Source organism: Penaeus chinensis, chromosome 15 (assembly GCF_019202785.1).
Source record: "Penaeus chinensis breed Huanghai No. 1 chromosome 15, ASM1920278v2, whole genome shotgun sequence".
Taxonomy (NCBI): Eukaryota; Metazoa; Arthropoda; class Malacostraca; order Decapoda; family Penaeidae; genus Penaeus; species Penaeus chinensis.
Window position 1 is genome coordinate 419,516 of NC_061833.1, and position 20,055 is coordinate 439,570.

Here is a 20,055-nt window from a genome sequence, read left to right on the forward strand (position 1 = left end):
TTCCCTCCATTCTACCCTCTTCCTCCCTTTCCTATTCGCCCCCCCCCACCCCCTCACAAGGACCCAACTAAACATACCCCCCCTAAAACGACCCCCTCCCCTTCCCTCCATTCTACCCTCTTCCTCCCTTTCCTATTCGCCCCCCCCCACCCCCTCACAAGGACCCAACTAAACATACCCCCCCTAAAACGACCCCCTCCCCTTCCCTCCATTCTACCCTCTTCCTCCCTTTCCTATTCGCCCCCCCCCACCCCCTCACAAGGACCCAACTAAACATACCCCCCCTAAAACGACCCCCTCCCCTTCCCTCCATTCTACCCTCTTCCTCCCTTTCCTATTCGCCCCCCCCCACCCCCTCACAAGGACCCAACTAAACATACCCCCCCTAAAACGACCCCCTCCCCTTCCCTCCATTCTACCCTCTTCCTCCCTTTCCTATTCGCCCCCCCCCACCCCCTCACAAGGACCCAACTAAACATACCCCCCCTAAAACGACCCCCTCCCCTTCCCTCCATTCTACCCTCTTCCTCCCTTTCCTATTCGCCCCCCCCCCCCACCCCCTCACAAGGACCCAACTAAACATACCCCCCCTAAAACGACCCCCTCCCCTTCCCTCCATTCTACCCTCTTCCTCCCTTTCCTATTCGCCCCCCCCCCCCACCCCCTCACAAGGACCCAACTAAACATACCCCCCCTAAAACGACCCCCTCCCCTTCCCTCCATTCTACCCTCTTCCTCCCTTTCCTATTCGCCCCCCCCCCCCACCCCCTCACAAGGACCCAACTAAACATACCCCCCCTAAAACGACCCCCTCCCCTTCCCTCCATTCTACCCTCTTCCTCCCTTTCCTATTCGCCCCCCCCCCCCACCCCCTCACAAGGACCCAACTAAACATACCCCCCCTAAAACGACCCCCTCCCCTTCCCTCCATTCTACCCTCTTCCTCCCTTTCCTATTCGCCCCCCCCCCCCACCCCCTCACAAGGACCCAACTAAACATACCCCCCCTAAAACGACCCCCTCCCCTTCCCTCCATTCTACCCTCTTCCTCCCTTTCCTATTCGCCCCCCCCCCCCACCCCCTCACAAGGACCCAACTAAACATACCCCCCCTAAAACGACCCCCTCCCCTTCCCTCCATTCTACCCTCTTCCTCCCTTTCCTATTCGCCCCCCCCCCCCACCCCCTCACAAGGACCCAACTAAACATACCCCCCCTAAAACGACCCCCTCCCCTTCCCTCCATTCTACCCTCTTCCTCCCTTTCCTATTCGCCCCCCCCCCCACCCCCTCACAAGGACCCAACTAAACATACCCCCCCTAAAACGACCCCCTCCCCTTCCCTCCATTCTACCCTCTTCCTCCCTTTCCTATTCGCCCCCCCCCACCCCCTCACAAGGACCCAACTAAACATACCCCCCCTAAAACGACCCCCTCCCCTTCCCTCCATTCTACCCTCTTCCTCCCTTTCCTATTCGCCCCCCCCCCCCACCCCCTCACAAGGACCCAACTAAACATACCCCCCCTAAAACGACCCCCTCCCCTTCCCTCCATTCTACCCTCTTCCTCCCTTTCCTATTCGCCCCCCCCCCACCACATATTTTTGTTTGTGTGTGTGTATGTATATATATATAATATATATAAATACATATATATGTATAAATATCTATCTATCTATCTGTCTATCTATCTATCTATCTATCTGTCTATCTATCTATCTATCTATACCAACACACACACACACAGATAGAGAGAGAGGGAAAGAAAGAGAGAGAGAGAGACAGATAGAGAGAGAGAGAGAGGCAGAGACAAAAACCAAAAAACCGGCACCCACGCACGACACTAGCATACAAACTAGCACACAAACATACCGACAAACCCACACACGCACACACCGGCAGACGCACACAAAGAACCTCGTAGTAGTATATGTACGCCGGCCGCCCGTGTCTCCTGGCTCACTCGCGCGCTCACCGCCGCGCCGTCAACACGTGAGCGCTTTCCTGTTGCCATGGAGACGCCCAAGAGATCCCCGGCGATGCTTAGTTGCGTCGCCTTCGCTTTGCTCTGCATCTCGCTGTGCAATGGGTGAGTTCTCTGCAATGTGTTGGTGATGTGGTTATTATTTGTCTCTTTTTGTTTGTGTTTTTTAAAGGCGAATGGGTTATATGAAAAGTGAAATTTGACTCGATGTCGGTAGGCCAATAACATATATCTAAGACGTTACTGTTTAATTCTCTGTGCATTTGCTACATACGCGAAAATTCGGTTGTGATATCTTTTATTTACAAGTCCCTCGTAACTTAGCCATCTAAATCCATGAAAATAATTTACTATAACAAGAGAGAGAATTCGGGACCATGGCAATTCTGTGTGATTTTTTTTCTGTACAATTAATGAAGGCAATTAATGAATTTGTACTATTGCGTGTTGCCTTTGTAGATGAGTATAAGTAGGATGTAGTTAGTATCCTTTTTCCTATGTTGTGTGTGTGTGCCGACATAAGTAGAAAGTATATACGGTACATACAAAATCTGTATGTGTGTATGTATTTTAATATCCATGTGTATTTTATATGGCAAGAATATATATGTATATATATGTATATATATATATATATATATATATATCATGGGGCATGTTCATAAACAAAAATAACGAAGAACAAAAAAAAAGGAAAAGAAGTCGAGAGACCATTGAGAACTAACTACTTGGTCAGAATGATGCAAAAAGAAGTAAAAATAAAGGAGAGGGAAATGAAAAAGAGACGAGGAAAAGAAGATGAAAGAGGAAAAGTAGAAAAAATAGAAGAGAATGAAGAAGAAAGAAAGAAGAATGAGGACGAGGAAAAAAGACAATGAAGGGGGGGAAAGGAAGAAACAGGATTAGAATGGAATAAATTAAGTAAAAGAGATGGAGAAGAAAGAGAAAAAAGAAATGGGAGGAGAGAAAGAAGAAAGCAAAATACGAGGAGAAAACGAGCAAGAAGAAGGGCAGAAGGAGAAAATCAAGGAGGAAGGAGGAGGAGAAACACGATAAGGAGAAGTAGGAGTAGCAGGAACAGAACAAGAAGGGAAGCAAAAGAAATGAAACCTGCAACGAAAGTGTACAAAGAATTGTATGAAGAATAACAGAACCTAAGACGAGAAATATCGGAAAAAAACGATAAAAAGAAAAACTCACGAAAGAACAGCTTTCTCACAAGGGAACATTCAAGAGAACACAAGAAGAACAGCAAGAGCAAACATGATAAATGCAAGGGGACATGCAACAAAGGGCTCTGGTTCTGGCCATTGCAACGGCAAGCACCTTCAGGCGAAGGCAAGAAACAAGAGCCGTCCGACTTGCGCGCGAGAGGCCGGTGACTAACCTCTTGGTGACGTCATCAAGCCCCGCCCACACATACCCTGTTACTTGTCTGTTCATTTCATTCTGTTCGCCGTTTAACCGATCTTTTTATTGCATTTTATTATTTCGAATTCTTCAACGTCTCTTTGTTGCTCTGTTGAACTGTGTCCCTTTTTCACTAGCCTTCTTCCTCGTCTCCCTCCTCCTCCTCATCATCCCTATTTGCAAAAGCCGACGGGATGAAAACGAAGATAAAGACAAAAAAAAAAACAAAAAAAACAAAAACAAGAAAAAAATATATATATACACCCACACACACATAATACAAGGTAGACGAAAGAAATCCTTCCCACTCCTTCCCGATCTAAGGAATTTATTGTACTAAATAAACACACGGAAGTACTTACCCCAAGTAGATAAATGAATGAATGGAGAAATTAGTAAGTGGTTAAGTAAATAAGTGAATGAATCGATAAACAAATGAAAACTTAATAAACAAGCAGACAAATGAATGCAAAGATAAATAATCGAATAAACAAATAAACATAAAAGAGAAAACCATATCAATAATTAATAAGAAGAAATAACCTCCCCCCAGAGCTTATTACATCACCACCCCGCGACAGTGGAAGGCGGGCGAGGAGAACCAGGTGTGCGTCTACGTCCCCAACCCGGCGTCTCCTGAGGGCAGCCTCACCCTGAGCATGACCTCGAGGACCTACAGGAGCGGCGAATGGGTCACCAACACTCTCCTGGCTGGACACACCATCCAGATCCCGGCAGGTCAGTTGAGGTCATCTGTATTTGTTCTTTGTGTTCTGGATTGTTTTCGTCTCTCTCGTTCTATTTCTTGTTCTCTTGTTTAAAGTCAAGCTCATTCTAATTCTCGTTTTTCTTTCTCTTTTTCATTCCCATTCTCAATGTCATTCTTTCTTTTTTCTTTTCTTCTCTCTAGGTTGACTTAAACAGATAGACATATAATTCATATCGGTAGACATATAGTTGAATAAATCTTTTATCCAATAAACATCTGTCAACTCACAGGAAAGACAGAGAAATGCGAGGACATCAATCTCGAGCCAACTGATGTCTACAGAGGTGACCTTCACCTGATCGGCAAAGTGGGCGGAGCCGACCTGAACGAGACCCGAAACATCAGGCTGAGGAGGAGCTACAACCTGACCTTCATCCAGACGGACAAGTACCTGTACCAGCCAGGTCAGGAGGTCAAGTTCAGAGCCCTCACTGTGTACGGGACCAAGGCTCAGGTCGCTATGGAGCCGGTAAGGATGGCGGTGATAAGAGTGGGGATCCTGAGTCTAAGACGGCGATGGGAGAAGGGATAAGGATGATAACGGTAGTATGGATAGCGATGATGAAAAACAAATAATAATTAGGATAATGATAATAATAAATCTAACTGATAATGGTAATAATCCTAATAATGGTAACAAATAAAGAGTGTGAAATTATGATAGTGTTAGTGATAAAAATACTTATCACTAGTAATATTGATGGTAATGGCAGTAATAAGTGCAATTTATAAGCATTTAGATAATAACTAACGAGCATTCGAATACACAACAACAAATCAGGCTTCACATTTAACAAACACAACAATATATATATATATATATAAGAAATATAACCTATGCATAACCTTTCCAGTACCCGGAAATCTGGGTCACAACGCCATCCCGAACACGCATCGCCCAGTGGAAAAACGTCAGCACATCGGTCGGTCTCGTCCACCTGGCCTTCCAGCTGGCGGACGAACCCGAGGAGGTGAGATGAGAGAAAGAGGATGAGGAGAAGGAAGAGGAGGAGGAGAGGAAAGAGTAGGAGGAGAAGAAAGAGGAGGAGGAGAGGAAAGAGGGAAAAGGGGAAAGAAAAGTGGACTAGAGGAGACGGAAGAAGAGATGGATGGGAGAAGGAAGGGGGTAGAAGGGCAATGAGGGAAAGGAGGAATGAAAGGCTTGGACTAAAAGAGAAGAAACGGAGAAGGAGAATGAAAAGGAAATAGAAAAAATAGGAGCAGAGGCATGGAGAGGAAGATAGAAAAGGATTGGAGGGGAAGTGGAGAGGAGAACGAATAAAAAAAAAGAGAGAGAAAGGATAGTAAGAGGAAATGAAAAGGAAAAAGATCAGCAAGAAGGGGGGGGGGGGGGATGGAAGGAAAGAAGGGACTAGTAAAGAATAAGAAATTGTTGAATTCATTAGATGACAGGTAAAATGTAACAGTAACAGACACAAACTATCTTGTGTATGTGTGTTATAAAGTGCGCCTTTGTGCGCATGCTTTATAAATGCTGTCTTTAATTCTCCAGCTCAGAGAAAAAAGACAACACATATAGATGATATCGCACACTGTTATATATGAGCATGATAAATATACATCACTAATTTATAGACATAGAATTTCGTCAGTTTTGCGAACACTGTAGATGCTGTACTGATAAGTACTATTTTCCATATACGCTGTTAGATGGTAGATATATTATTATCATAATCTCAAGGTGAATAGCAGTTAATCTACAGATTTACACAGGAAATAAATATCTTTTTTTGGAAATACGAGAGGGAAATCAAAGAAATGTGTTATATGAGCAAAAAAAGAAAAAAAATCCTATTTCAGGCTAAAAACTAACACCAATATTACTCTGTTGACTATAAGGCTAGCTATCTTGTTGAAGGTAACATCGATTCTGACGTTTGGATGTTGTGTCCTTAGGCAATGAATCTCTTCCAGACAATTTTCCATCACAATGACTCTTGTCTCACGGGCCGCGCAGACAATGCTTAAACCGTGAAACCAAGAGTAGATACATACTACGACTGAGAATACCAGCACTATAGTTTCCCATTTCGCTTAGATAGTTCTCCAACACAAAGATAAACAAAACCCTTTCTTTTTCTTTGGCTTTGAGCATTGCAACTCCGAACCCCCGTCTCTGACTCCGACTTGCGTCCACAGGGCTCCTACACCATCCACGTCGAGGGGCCTGACGGCAGGATGAACACCAACAGATTCAAGGTCGAGGAGTACGTCTTGCCGCGGTTTGAGGTCAAGATGACGCCGCCAAAATACGTCTTGGCTTCCGATGAAACGTTCGTCTTCAGCGTCTGTGCAAAGTGAGTGGTTAACGTGAGAAATTGATCCTGTTTTTGCTCTTCTTTTCTCTTTTATTGCGGCGGCGGGGTGGGGTGGGGTGGGTGGGTGGTTGGGGGGGGGGATTTGCGTCTGACTCCAGATTCTTTTTTATACTTTATCCTCTTTTTTCTTTTTCTTTTTTGACTCTCTTTTCTGATCTTTTCACTTTACTTGTGTTTATGGCGTCTTTATATCTGTCTATCTACGTTTTCTTTCCTTCTCCCTCTCTCTCTCTGTACATCTATCTATCTACCTATCTCAGTTTCTCGCTCTCTCTCTCTTTGTATATCTATCTATCTACCTACCTATCCATTTGTTCTCAGTCTATCTACCTATGTCTGTATCTGCGTACCTATCTATCTTTTTCTCTTCATCCTCATTCAGCTTATTATAGTAATAACATTAACGATGGCAAGCAATCCTGAATTAGTAAATTCAAACCACGTCGCCCCCCCCCCCTTTCTGAAAGACTCTTTATCCCGCCGTTTAGTCATGAGCTGATTTTCTCGTTTATTCTTCACGTTTGACTATTCCTTTGTTATCTTTGTGCCTGATACGCCTTCGGAAGTTGCTCATTTGTTCGTCGGGTTTATTTGCTTATCATTTCTTCTTTATCCTTTATTCATTTATTTGTTCACTTATTTTTAGATTCACTTTCAGATTTTTTTTCTTCAGATTTCCATCTATTTATCTGTTTTATTCATTTATATATATTTTTTCTTTTTCAAAATACTTTTTTTTTGTCTCAATCATTTTCTTTTTTTTTCAGATCACTTTTCGGATTAACTCATATACTCATCTATTTTCCCAATTTATTATTTGCTTGCTTGTTGCTTGTAGATACAGGTTTACTCATCTTTAAATCTATTTAACCTTTTTATCTTTTTTCAGATACGTCTTCATCTACTTTACGCGTTTATCAGCATTTCTTATTCAAATACACTTTCGGAATTGATTCATATGTTCATAGGTTTTTCTCACCATCATCATCATTTTTATTGTTATTATTATTATTGTTATTATTTTTCAGATACACTTTCAGAATTTACTCGTATATTCATCTATTTTACTCATTCATTATCTACTCGTTTGTTTTACTCATATTTATTCACCTGTTCACTCTTATACTTCTCCTCTGGATACACATTCGGGAAGATTTAATTACCGCTTCATATATTTTCTATTCTTCTTCAAACTCGAAATTTACTCATATATTCATCCATTTTACTCACCCATTATCGGCTGTTTTGTTTGAGACACGTGGTTACTCAGCTCCTCATATACTTAACTCCTTTCCCTTCCCCAGATACACATTCGGACAGCCAGTGAAAGGCAACGTATCCTTCACGTTGAACAATGACCAAAGACGAAAGTGTCGAGTTGAAGCCACGAGGAATGAGACAGTGAGTGTTCAGTTTGTTCCTTGATTTGCAGGAGAATGTGCCTTTATTTGTTCATTTTATGGTCTTTTTGTTTTGTTTTTCTCTGCCTTTGTTTGTCCTTTTTTCTCTATTTTTTTTCTCCTTTTCTATTTCTCTTTGTCTGTGTTTGTGTCTCTGTGTCTTCGTTCACTTCCTCTATCATTCCTATTGTATCCTCCATTTTCATTCACTTAATCCCCAATTCATTTATTCATTAGTTTATTTGTTCATTCATTCATTCGTTCATTCAGTCATCAGCCCAATCCAGCTATACACTTATTCCTCCACCTATCGATCCCTCCTCTCCTCAACCTTCCTTTCCTCTTACTTTCATCCACACTTAACGCCATCCATTCCTTGCAACAGATCACGGGCTGCAAAGACTTCGAGATCACTGCTCAGGAGATGCGCATCATCGACTGCAACGTTTACAACCTGAGAGCCTCTGCAGTGGTGGAAGAGGAGGGCACTGGTGTCACATTCAGTGCCACAACCAGTGCCAACGTTATGAGGACGGCCGTCAATTTCGAGACAGTCTACGCGGATAATTATAAGAAGCCGAACCTGCCTTATACAGTCAAGGTAAAGAGCGGGATGGTGGTGATAAGTGCTTTAGTAAAGACAATGATAATTACTAAGATAATAATCAAGGAAATAATAATGATAGTAATGTTAATAGCATGTTGATTATAATAATAATAATAATGATAATTATAATGTCATTGATAATGATTACAATGATGATAATGGTAACAATAAGGATGAAAAGATAATCATAATTGTAGTAATGATAATAATAATCGCACTTATAATTCTAACAATGATAGCAATATGCTTATCATTTCAATTATTGTCAACATTCTTATCATTAACATTGTCATTATCCTTATTGGTCATTATCAGTATCATCATTATGATATTACTATTATCACTATCATTGCTATGACCATTACAGTCATCATCCTTATCCTTGTCTAGCATAAGTGAAAAGGATGACAATAATCATGAGCTATAACAATAAACAAAAACCATACACACAAAAAAATGAACGATAACCGCAAATCGACAAAAGAAAATAAAAGTCCTCTCCCGCTCCCAGGTGAGAGCTGTCCTGCCTGACAAATCCCCCGCAGCTGGCGTCCCCGTCGAGGTGTGTGCAGCTGGCAGATGCAAGAACATGACGACAGCTGCCGATGGTCTGTTCACTGCCGTCGTTTCTTCGGACAACACTAATAGGATTTTCGTAAGTAGGATTGTGCTTGATTTCTGTTTCTTTCTGGCTTTCTGGTATGTACGGTGTTTTCTGGGAGCGTGTAAATTCGTTCTTTTTTGATACTGTGTCTCTCTTCTCGTAAGTAGAAATGTATCTTGATTCATTTCTATTTCCTTGCTTTATTTATTTATTTCTACTCTTGGGTCTGTATATATTGATACATCTTCCCACGTGTTGATTATGCTTCTTTCCTTATTTCATTTTCCTGAATCATTTATTTCTTCTGGTCTGAGTACAAACAGTGCTATCAATATATCACTTCTGTATTTTCTCTTTTCCTTCAATCCCCTAGATGTCAACATTGAACTGCCGGGCCGACATGCACTCGTCCTCCTACTCCAGGGAACTCGAACACTACTACTCCCCCTCGAACTCCTCTCTCCTCATCCAAGTTCCCCAAGGACAACTCAAGTGCACGCCAGGCCAGGCCGGTACCTACAACATGCCCATCTACTTCTCTGCCACCAACCAGCAGAAGGCCACCTTCACCGTACAGGTATGTGAAGGCTTGGAGGATTTTACTTACGCTTAGACTTTGCTAAGAGAGCTGTGGATTTCTACATTTTTAGAGTAAGAATCCTGTAAATTTTGTAGGGAACAATAGCAAGTATCGATTGGAGTTTGTTTTTTTCTTATGATATTCCTATTTCGAGTTTGTAGGGATTTGCACCTTGGGACTCCATCAACTTGATCTCCATCCGTATATATCAAATAAAACCTAGTCATACACACACGCAAAAGACAAATGAACAGACAGAATAAGTCAAACGGGTAATCAGTTGGAATGAAGAAACGAATCGCATCCATTTCCCAATCCAAGAACAAACGGAAGACATGTTGCTCCTCTTTCAGGTGATCTCGCGAGGGAAGATCCAGGGCTGGCAGGTCCAAGACGTGGAAATGCTCCCTGGCTCGCTACCCATTGACGCCGAGCACCTGGTCGACCCCATCAGCACCCCTGCAGAAGGCACAGTCACGGGCAAGATCGATTTCCCCGTCTCGCTCCCGCCCACAGCTTCGCCTACAGTCGATGTGAGTGGAGGAGTGTTGAGTGGAAGAGGAAGGATGGTGGAAGGAGGGAGGATGGAAGGGTGAAAGGAGGATGGGTAGGGGGTGAAGGGAATGAGAATGGAGAGGGCTAAAAGTAGAAAGGGGTAGAGGGAGAACGGAGGGGTGGAGGAGGAGTGAGGTGACAAAACAGTAGACTTAAACACAAAACAAAAACCATCAACAGTATATTAACATAAAAACAAAACAAAACAAGAAAGCCGTCATAGACCTTTTCAATAACTCCTTATGCCCTCATAAGCATCTTCCATCCACATGTATCCTCATACCTTCTATCCATAATTCTCATACCTTATCTTTTAGATTCGTACCTACAGCTCATACCTAGTATCTTCATGTATGTTTATGCTTTGTCTACTTTTATCTTTGATTAGGTTTTGGTCTGGTACACGCGCGACGACGGCGAGGTGGTGTCGGACAGGGCCGAGCTGAAGGTGGAGAAGTGCCTGAGCTACAGTGCCAACCTCACCTGGTCGGCGGCACAGGGCCAGCCGGGGGAGGCCACCACGCTCACGGTGACGGCGGAACCCAACGCTGTGTGCTCAATCGGTCAGTTTTTGTTCATCCGTGTCTAGCAAATGTGTGTCTCGGGATTTCTGTCTCTCCGTACGTCTTTCGAAGTTTGTTTTCGTCTCTCGTTTTATATCTTGTTCTTTGGGTCTCTCTATCTCTTTTACTCTTTCTTGCTTTCTTTCCCTCTGGCTCTCTAATGTAATTAATAGAATACAGTGATTTGAATTTTGAATTTGAACTCTCCCTCCCTCCTCCTATCCCTCCCTCTCCCTCCCACCGTCCCTCTCCCTCCCTCCTTCCTCCCTCCCACCAAACCCCACCAATCCTACTCACTTCCCTTCCCCCTTCCTCCCCAGGCGTGGTCGACCGGAGCACCGAGCTCCTCTCCCCGCAGCCGGACCCCATCAGCCTGGACGAGATCTTCAGCTTCGTGGACGACAACAGGATCTACCAGTGGATCAACTCGCAGGTCAACGACAACGATTACTGCCAGAAGAAGGCGTTCGAAGAGGAGAAGGCGAAGGAGGCGGCGAGCTTGGCGGCATCCGACGGAGTATTCGGTTGGTATTTCACAGGGCTCGGAATGCATGTTCCATACGTATGCATAGGTACATGTGTATGTGCTTGTGTATGAATGTGTGTATACGACATACACACACACGTGTGTGTGAATGTATGTGTAAGTATATATTTATACACACATGTATATGTATATATGTATATATATATATTTATACACATGTACTTATATATTAACACATGTGTCAATGTATAGATATATATACACACATACGTGTGTGTGGGCTTATGTGCAAGAGTGTTTATATCTATGTATGCATGTGTTTTATTTATCATGCGTTATTGTTATTTTCATTCACCTATTGACAGCTTAGTTGATTGGATGTCTTGAGGTGTACACCTTTTTATTTCCGTTACCATTTATTGCTATTTTCTAATAAGTCTAATGTCATTATTATTCAATCCTTAGCTATTTATTTCGTAATTTTACTCTACCTGCCTTTCATAAAGTGAAAGGCAGGTTTGTTTACTAGACTGCTCTGTCTTATTGGTTTTGCGATTTCCTCTTCTTCCTCCTTTTCTTCTCCCTCTCATTTATTCACTTGCTTTGACAAAACCAATCCGATTCCTTTTTTTTTTTTTTTTTTTTTTTTTTTTTTTTAGTTTTAACATAATTTATTTGATTCGTTTTATCTTACCTGCTTCGTTTTTTTTTTTTTTCGACCAGTTATCCGTCATCGATCAAACTATTACAGTTACTATGTGGACGCGTTGAAGATGTTTGATGTGAGTATGCCTTTATTTTTACTTTTCTTACTATCTTTTTTTTTTTTAATTCATTCTTTCTGCGTGTATCTATTCTTTGTAATTTTTTGTCTGATTTTGAACTTCAGTTATATGTATGTATATGTTTTCTCTTTTTTTCTTTATTGTTTCTCGGCATTTTTAGGCCTCTTTTTTCTACTATCCGGGTTTCATTTTGTTCTTTTCACAGCGTTCGTTATGCGGCTGTTCTCTGCCTGTGTTTGCCTATCTCTCTTTCTTTCTAAATATATCTGTGTGTGTGTGAGTGTGTACATACATATATGCACATATTCATTTATACATATTCATATATATCCATATATACATATTCTTATATATATATATATATATATATATATATATATATATATATATATATATATATATATATATATATAAGTTTTCTGCCTTAACGTTTCATCTTTTTTTTCTCTCCCTTCCTTCATTCTCTTGAGTGCATAAATAATGCACCGAATACATTTCTAGATACTTATCTTCATCACCAGGAAATCCGATAATTAGTTGCGCTTTTTATTTCAGGATTCTGGCCTTTACGTGATCTCTGACTTCACGCTCGAAACTCGGCCTTGTGAGAAGGATGGTAAGGGTCAAAATTGCTCGAAATGGAAAAGAATGTTACTGGAATATGTACAACGTTATAACAGTCTATTCCTCTGGACCTTCCTGGCTGTCTTTATGAATTTTGTGCTTATATATCCATTTGATTCGCTCTCTATCTACCTGTTTGTGTACCCGTTGCATATTTGGCTGTTCTAATCTGTCTAGATCTTCTTGTCTCTCAGTTTAGTCTTCATCTATTTCCTTTCTCCTTCTCATTCTCCGTGTTTTTCATTCCTTATTTTTCATATTCCTTCTCTTATACTTCCTTTGCCTCCCAAACTCCCTCTTTTTCCTTGCCCCCCCCCCCCCCTTCTCCCTCTTCCTCTTCTTCCTTTCCATCCTCTCTTTTGTTCCTTATATCAACCTTTTTTCTCATTGTTTTCATTGCACTCTCTCCTTCGCCCTATTCTCTCCCATTCGTTTCGCAAATTCCCCTTGAAATGACCCCCGCTCCCCCTCCCATCGCAGGAGGAATTTCTTTAGGTTTTGCGAATTATGCAATTCCTGGTACTCCTGGTACTCCTGGATCTCCTGGTACTCCTGGATCTCCTGGTACTCCTGGTACTCCTGGATCTCCTGGTACTCCTGGATCTCCTGGTACTCCTGGATCTCCTGGTACTCCTGGTAAGCCCGTACCTGAATTCGCTCCTGCGGCTAGTCCCGGACCTGAAATCGCGAAGGAGACTGTGACGGAGGCGGACCCCGACACACCCAGGACTGATTTCCCAGAGACGTGGCTGTGGGACCTCGTGACTGTGCCGTGAGTTCTCATCGTCCCTCACTCTCTTTCCCTCTCTCCGTTTCCTTCTTCGGCTGTCTATTTGGAGTTCCTCAAACAGTGCTTGTCACCTGGCACAATAACTCACGTTCGATGAACCCGAAATAATATTCATTTTCTATAAAACATTCACCATGTAACAATGTGACGAGATTTGTCTCAACTTCCTACACTTGCAGATCAAGCGGAGTTAGCGAGCAGAATCTCGAGCTCCCAGACACCATCACCAAGTGGGTTGGCAAGGCCGTGTGCGCCCACCCGGAGAAGGGCGTGGGGCTGTCCGAGCGGGCGTCCATCACCACCTTCACGCCCTTCTTCTCGGACTTGACCCTCCCGCCCTCCATCAAGCGCGGCGAAGTCCTCCCCGTCAAGATCTCCGTCTTTAACTACCTCGACCAGTCTCTGCCGGTGAGTTCGAGGGCGGATCGAGTAAAGCAGTGATTCGGAAGGAGTTTGCCCACCCGCCAATATTCAACAGGCAAAAATGGCGTGACCCTCTCAAGTCTAGGTCGCAATTACTAGACACCACAAGATTATCCTCCCTGCTTTCAACCCCCTTGTTAACACTTGCTGTCTCTTTGTGCAGGTTCGAGTGATCCTTGAGGAGAGCCCTGAGTACGAGGTGGTGGAGGATCCAGCGCTCGGAGGAACAGGCAACGAGAGGACATCCTGCTTGGCGCCACAGGACAAGGTGGTGCACACGATCAAGATCCAAGCACTGGCCCTCGGCGACGTCAACCTTACAGTTTCCGCCTTCGTGGACTCCAGCATACCCGAGGCCTGCGACACTCAGGAGCTTGTCTTGAAGAGGTGAGCCCTAATAACTACAGGAGTGTGTATGACTGGCCTGTCAAGGCCTTTCCATATTGAATCACGACTATCCAGTCGCAATTAATGCCAATACAGCTTCCCTGCCCTCCATACTCAAGGTACCTGGCATGAGCAACCAGTGAAACCGTCCACATTTCTCCTCAACAGAGATACTCTGATCAAACCCATCAAGGTCGAGGCAGAGGGCTTCCCGAGGGAAGAAACTTGGACCAAGTACGTTTGCGCTGAAGGTATGGCTTCGACTTTCGTTAAGTCATAGACATGATAGATGTTGAATCAAGTTAATCAGAAAGTATATATATATTAAAAATACATATGGTAAAAGTAGGCTACATACATTTTAAAGAAATTGCGAAATTAACATTCGTTACAGTATAGCAACGATAAAGCAGCGAAACTACTTTCTGAGTATAATCGTTTTCCAGTCATTTCTGAAAGATCACCCTTCACTACTCAAAACAAAACGTGAAAAAAATCCCACTAAGATTTTAAAATTAAGATATACAAATACACTTACTCGAAGTAAGACATAAATGAATAGTTAAATAAAGGTCGAACACGACATACTGTACCCTCTCTCCCAGAACTGGCCGAGGGCAAGGACAGCCTGGAGGTGTGGCAGGTGGCGCCGCCGGAGAAGATCGTGGCTGACTCCGCCCGGGGGTGGGTCACGGCTGTCGGCGACCTGCTGGCTCTGTCGCTCGAGGTGAGGCTTCGGGAGAATGGCAATGGGTGCAGTAATTGTAGTGGTAGTTGTTTAGTAGTAATTGAGGTAGTGGTAACCTTTTCTTTGGGGGGGAGGGGGTATGCAAATTTATAACCAGCTATAGTGATAGTATTTTTATTGATATTCCTTTTGCTCTAGATGTAATTATTAATTTTTGCTCCTAATAATAAAATTACTATTAATCTTTCGCATGTGGTGGGTCGTTGGAGCTATTGCTTTTATCTTTTCATGCTTTTGTCTCGGTTGAGCAATAGTATCCTTCTTTTGTTCACTCGAGGTTGCGGTCCATCTATCCGTCTATCCAAGTAATATTTTCTCCTCATTACAGAACCTGGGCTCCCTCATCCGCATGCCGTACGGGTGTGGCGAGCAGAACATGATCAACTTCGCCCCCAACATCTACATCATGCAGTACCTGGAGGCGACCAACCAGGGCACGCCGGAGAGCACGGAGAAGCTGCTCAGGTTCATGAGAACGGGTGGGTTGGTTCTGGGGGCCGAGGCTGCTGTCCCTCTTAGATATCTAATTAAGCTTGATAAGTAGTAGGGAAACGACGCTTCTAATTATGTGAGCGTTGTTGGTTATTAGGCTACTGTGTTTATGTATGTGCCTACACACACAGCTGTGTATGCATGTGTGTCTGATAATATTGTAATAATGATAATAACAATAATGATAAACAATTGTAATACTACTAGTAATGGTAATGGAAAAAAGACCATAGAATCAGGATTGTTAGCCCTAAAATAAACAAAGCTCTCCTTCAGGATACCAGAGGGAGCTCCTGTACCGACGAAACAACGGATCCTACAGCGCCTTTGGGAATGCTGATGACTCTGGCTCCACTTGGCTCACTGCCTTTGTCCTCAAGTCCTTCGCTCAGGCACAGCCCTACATCTCGGTAAGTTATATGATCAGAGATTTTATATTTTTTGTTGCATTTCCTGTTACAAGAGTGTTTTTCTCTTCTTTTTCAATCATCTCCATAAACTAACTTCCTGTTTATTCTTCCTTCCGTCCGCCAGATCGACGAAGAAGGCCTGGACCATACGAAAACATGGCTCAGCAAGTCGGAACGAGACTCCAACGGCTGCTTGGTCTCCGTCGGAAAGGTCTTCCACAAGGGCCTAAAGGTACGAGCGCTGTGTTTTAGCTTGTGGTTGAGAGGAAAGAAGGTTTATGTATAGTGGAGAAGGAGCACAAGAATGGGTAGGTAGGAGAGGAAGAGTGGGAGAGAGGTTGAGGGTGGGAGAGAGAGGGAGGATGGGAGAGAGGAGGGTGGGGGAGAGAGGGAGAGTTTGGCTGTGTGTCAGTGTGTTGAAAACATTTCAATTTCGCTTTCTTCTGACATCAACTTCCTACCTCCTCTTCCCCCTCGTGCAGGGCGGGCTGGCTGACAGCGGGACGCCCGTGCCGCTGACGGCGTACGTGCTGACCGCCCTGATCGAGGCCGGCACCCTCTCCACCGCCAGGATCGTGACGGACGCCACTCGCTGTGTGCTCTCCGACACCTCCAGGGACCCGTACACCATTGCCGTGAAGGCGTACGCCCTGGCCCTGGCGAAGCACCCCGAAGGACAGACGCTCCTGCAGCAGCTGATCGACATGGCTGTGGTGGAGGAAAACGCCATGTACTGGGAAACGTCGACAGGAAGTTGTAAGTTTCCTTAGCCTTGTACCTGACAAAATTATAAAAGCAATGATGGTGGTGGTGCTGATAGATATATAAATCAATCATACATTATAAAATAAGGACGAAATAGTGAATAGAGACAATCCATGACGTGTATTGCTATTTTCGCGTTGCCCGCAGATAAGAGCAATGCCCTTTCCGTGGAGACCGCTGGGTATGCCATCCTAGCTATGATGGCCCAGGATCCCGAGCAGCACATCCTGAACGCGAGGAAAGTGGTCAAGTGGATCACCACCAAGAGGAATGGCCTTGGAGGGTTCTTCTCCACACAGGTTAGCCCAACTGCCGTTTCCAAATGTAAATCCCATGATGCTATTCCTTGTATCCCTGTGTTGGGCCAAAGGGTACTGAATAGTAGCTAATATTCTTTTTCTACAGGACACAGTCGTGGCTCTGCAGGCCATGGCCAGCTACGAGACCAACACGCACCAAGGACCCTTGGATGTCGCGGCCACTGTCACTGCCCAGGACTTCTCTCACTCCTTCACTGTCAACGAAAACAACAAACTCCTGCAGCAGCTCCAGAAGCTGCCGACTTTCCCGACCGACGTCACCGTCAACATAGAAGGCCAAGGGTGTGCTGTGATGCAGGTAAGACTTGCAAACAATAGGCTACTTAGTGTAGAGCCGAGTATTGTATCCATGTACCCTTTCATGTATTTGAGCCGTATTTTACCTTCATTGTGTTCATACTGAAAATTCTAACAGACATAAGTTGTTACATTCTGATATCTCAAAGCCATTTATCACTTGCTTTGTCCTCCGCTACAGCTTCTTGTAAGGCTTCATTCTGCTTCCTCTCCTTCCTCAGGCTGTCCTCCGCTACAACATCCCCGAGCCGGAAGCCAGCGACGCCTTCGACCTCAACGTCACGGCGACCAACGACCCAAGCGGCGGCTGCATCTCCAAGCGAGTCAAGGCCTGCTCCAGCTACCTCCTCCCCGACGGCAAGTCCAACATGGCCGTCATCGAAGTCAACCTCATTTCTGGCTTTATTCCGGAGAAGGAGGACCTCAAGTCAGTCGTAAACCGAAACCATAAGGTGGTCAAGCGCTACGAGGTGGATGGCAGCAAAGTGTCCTTCTACATCGAGGAGTTCAAGGCCGGAGAGGAAGTGTGTGTCAGCTTCCGCATCTTGCGTGAGGTGGAGATCGAGAACACCAAGCCCGGCTCGGTGGTCGTCTACGATTATTATCAGCCCGAGTTCGCTGTCAGCAAGGTAAGTCGGGCGATAAGAATCTTCCACCTTATGATAATCAAAATTAGATAACATAATAGCAATGTTACTTCAGCATCAGGTTTTTGTTTAATAGTGATATTCTTACTCTTCCTCACAGAGTTACAGCTTCCCGGCCATTGACGGATGCACGCGGTGAGGCGAAGGCAGCTGTCTCAAAAGCATAGCAGACAACCGCATCACTTGCACTCTCTTTTCTCATCTGTTATTGCATATGTGTCATGATTATGAAGGAAAAGAAATCAATTAGAAGAAAAATGAAAATGTGATGGGAAAGAAGAATGACAACATAGGTTATATTAGAACGGTGTTAACGGTGTGGAAGGCCTTTATCCACTAACTTCCCTCTTATTATAAATGAAGCCTGGGTTATACAAAGACATCTTAACTCAAGCAGCAATGCTTCCAAAACTGCCACAGACAGTTTTGAGAAGCTAAAGCTGTTACATACTCTTAAAAAATCCTAAATACGACATCTAACAGCTGCCCTCTTTCCTTATTTTTATTTATCGATATCACATCCTGGAGAATTGTAACAAATCATACTGAACTAGAATATATGTGTATGTATACATATAGTATATATATATATATATATATATATATATATATATGTATCAATGTGTCAGTTATTTTCAGATTTGCCCACACTGTTAGACCTACATTCTTCAGTAATCAGAACTCTGAGATTAAGAATTTCGAACGACCTGCCCAGCAAGATTAACAAACGAATTTCAAAACTCAGTTTGGATAATTCTTTGTGCAGTCACTTTCTGATAACAGTGACTCGTAACAGAACAGTAGGTCACAGTTTCCAATGGCCAATCACTTTTCAGGACCTTATTTTGTTGAGTAAGGCCCACAGATATTTGCTCAAGAAGTTTTCATAAGACCAGAGTTGATGGAAAATGTCCAACTGTCATCAGGATTTCAGCAGAATAATCAAATTCGTCCATGGGACCACAAAGTCAAAGTCAAAGTCAAAACATTTTATTCCATTAAATTACAATGGTTATTCTTTACATAAATATATATATTTACATTTGAATATTTAAGAAGTGTTCTTTTAATTTCATTTTAAAATTACAGAAGTTGTTAATGCCTCTTAAATTATCTGGTAGCATGTTCCATAACTTGGGTCCACGTATTTCCATTTGTCGTGCCCCTGTATTGGTATTCGATCTCTTGACAAAAAGGGAATTTACTTGACGTGTCTGGACACCTGATGTGTTCCCTACGGTTTGCAAGGCCATTAACCAATTCGGATAATTCCCATGAATAAGTTTGTAAATAAATAAACATGTGTCATAGCTGCATTTAGAGTGAACTTTTAACCATTTTAATGTTTTGATATGTGGGGTGATGTGATCAAGTTTACTGATATTACCTAGTGCTACTCTGGCAGCAAAATTTTGTAATTTTTGCACTTTTTGCATCTGGGTTTTGTTAGTCGAACCCCAGATATTTGAACAATAGTTAATTATGCTTAGAGCTAGAGTTAGTACAACCAAGATTCTAGTTTCAGTAGTGATCTGATTTCGTATGTGATTAAGATATAACAGGGTACCCACTACTTTCCTGTGTATTTTGTCAACGTGTGGTTCAAATGTCATGAATCTGTCTACTTGTACTCCTAAATTATTCACTGAAGTGCTCGGTTTGATAGAGCTGCCTTCAAATTCTATGATTGTGTCACTGGGAATTTTAGCAATGTTCTACCGACTACCTATGAATATACATTGAGTTTTATGTGGATTTAGTTTAAGTCCATTAGTGTCAAAATATAGTTTTGTTTGTGTTAGAGTATCTTGCGCGTTTCTTATTAATGTATTTAAGTTGTTTACTGAATCACTATGAAGAAACTGTGAATCATCGGCGTACTGCACTAGAAGGCAGTTATTTGCTATTGTTGATAAATCATTTATGAAAACTGTAAATAGGATCGGACCTAAAATAGATCCTTGCGGAACACCAAAAGGTACTTCTTGTTTTGATGACATACTATTATTGATTCTTACCGATTGGGTCCTTGTATATAAATAAACCAAAAGGTATCAATTTTATGATTTACTA

At 43.1% G+C, this 20,055-nt stretch overlaps 1 protein-coding gene across 1 annotated transcript; it reads left to right on the plus strand.

Moving 5' to 3' along the window:
• Window positions 1–1,944: 1,944 nt before the first annotated feature.
• On the plus strand, window positions 1,945–18,473 carry LOC125032784 (murinoglobulin-1-like). Its single transcript, XM_047624138.1, has 27 exons — window positions 1,945–2,085; window positions 3,944–4,128; window positions 4,390–4,628; window positions 5,014–5,130; window positions 6,320–6,477; window positions 7,803–7,899; window positions 8,284–8,499; window positions 9,017–9,160; window positions 9,483–9,686; window positions 10,043–10,222; window positions 10,633–10,807; window positions 11,128–11,331; window positions 12,018–12,076; window positions 12,635–12,695; window positions 13,184–13,475; window positions 13,673–13,901; window positions 14,080–14,303; window positions 14,472–14,554; window positions 14,909–15,030; window positions 15,380–15,530; window positions 15,820–15,953; window positions 16,078–16,185; window positions 16,436–16,709; window positions 16,866–17,017; window positions 17,124–17,336; window positions 17,557–17,964; window positions 18,083–18,473. The coding sequence occupies exons 1-27, from the start codon at window positions 2,009–2,011 to the stop codon at window positions 18,119–18,121; spliced, it is 4,545 nt and encodes a 1,514-aa protein (XP_047480094.1). The 5' UTR covers window positions 1,945–2,008; the 3' UTR covers window positions 18,122–18,473.
• Window positions 18,474–20,055: the final 1,582 nt, after the last annotated feature.

What these genes read in the sequence shown, in the direction of transcription:
- LOC125032784 (XM_047624138.1), top strand. Translation starts at nt 2,009, where the DNA reads ATGGAGACGCCCAAGAGATCCCCGGCGATGCTTAGTTGCGTCGCCTTC. An exon ending in ACAACACTAATAGGATTTTC is followed by an intron (nt 9,161 to 9,482) that starts GTAAGTAGGATT and finishes TCAATCCCCTAG; the next exon opens with ATGTCAACATTGAACTGCCG. An exon ending in TCTTCCACAAGGGCCTAAAG is followed by an intron (nt 16,186 to 16,435) that starts GTACGAGCGCTG and finishes CCCCTCGTGCAG; the next exon opens with GGCGGGCTGGCTGACAGCGG.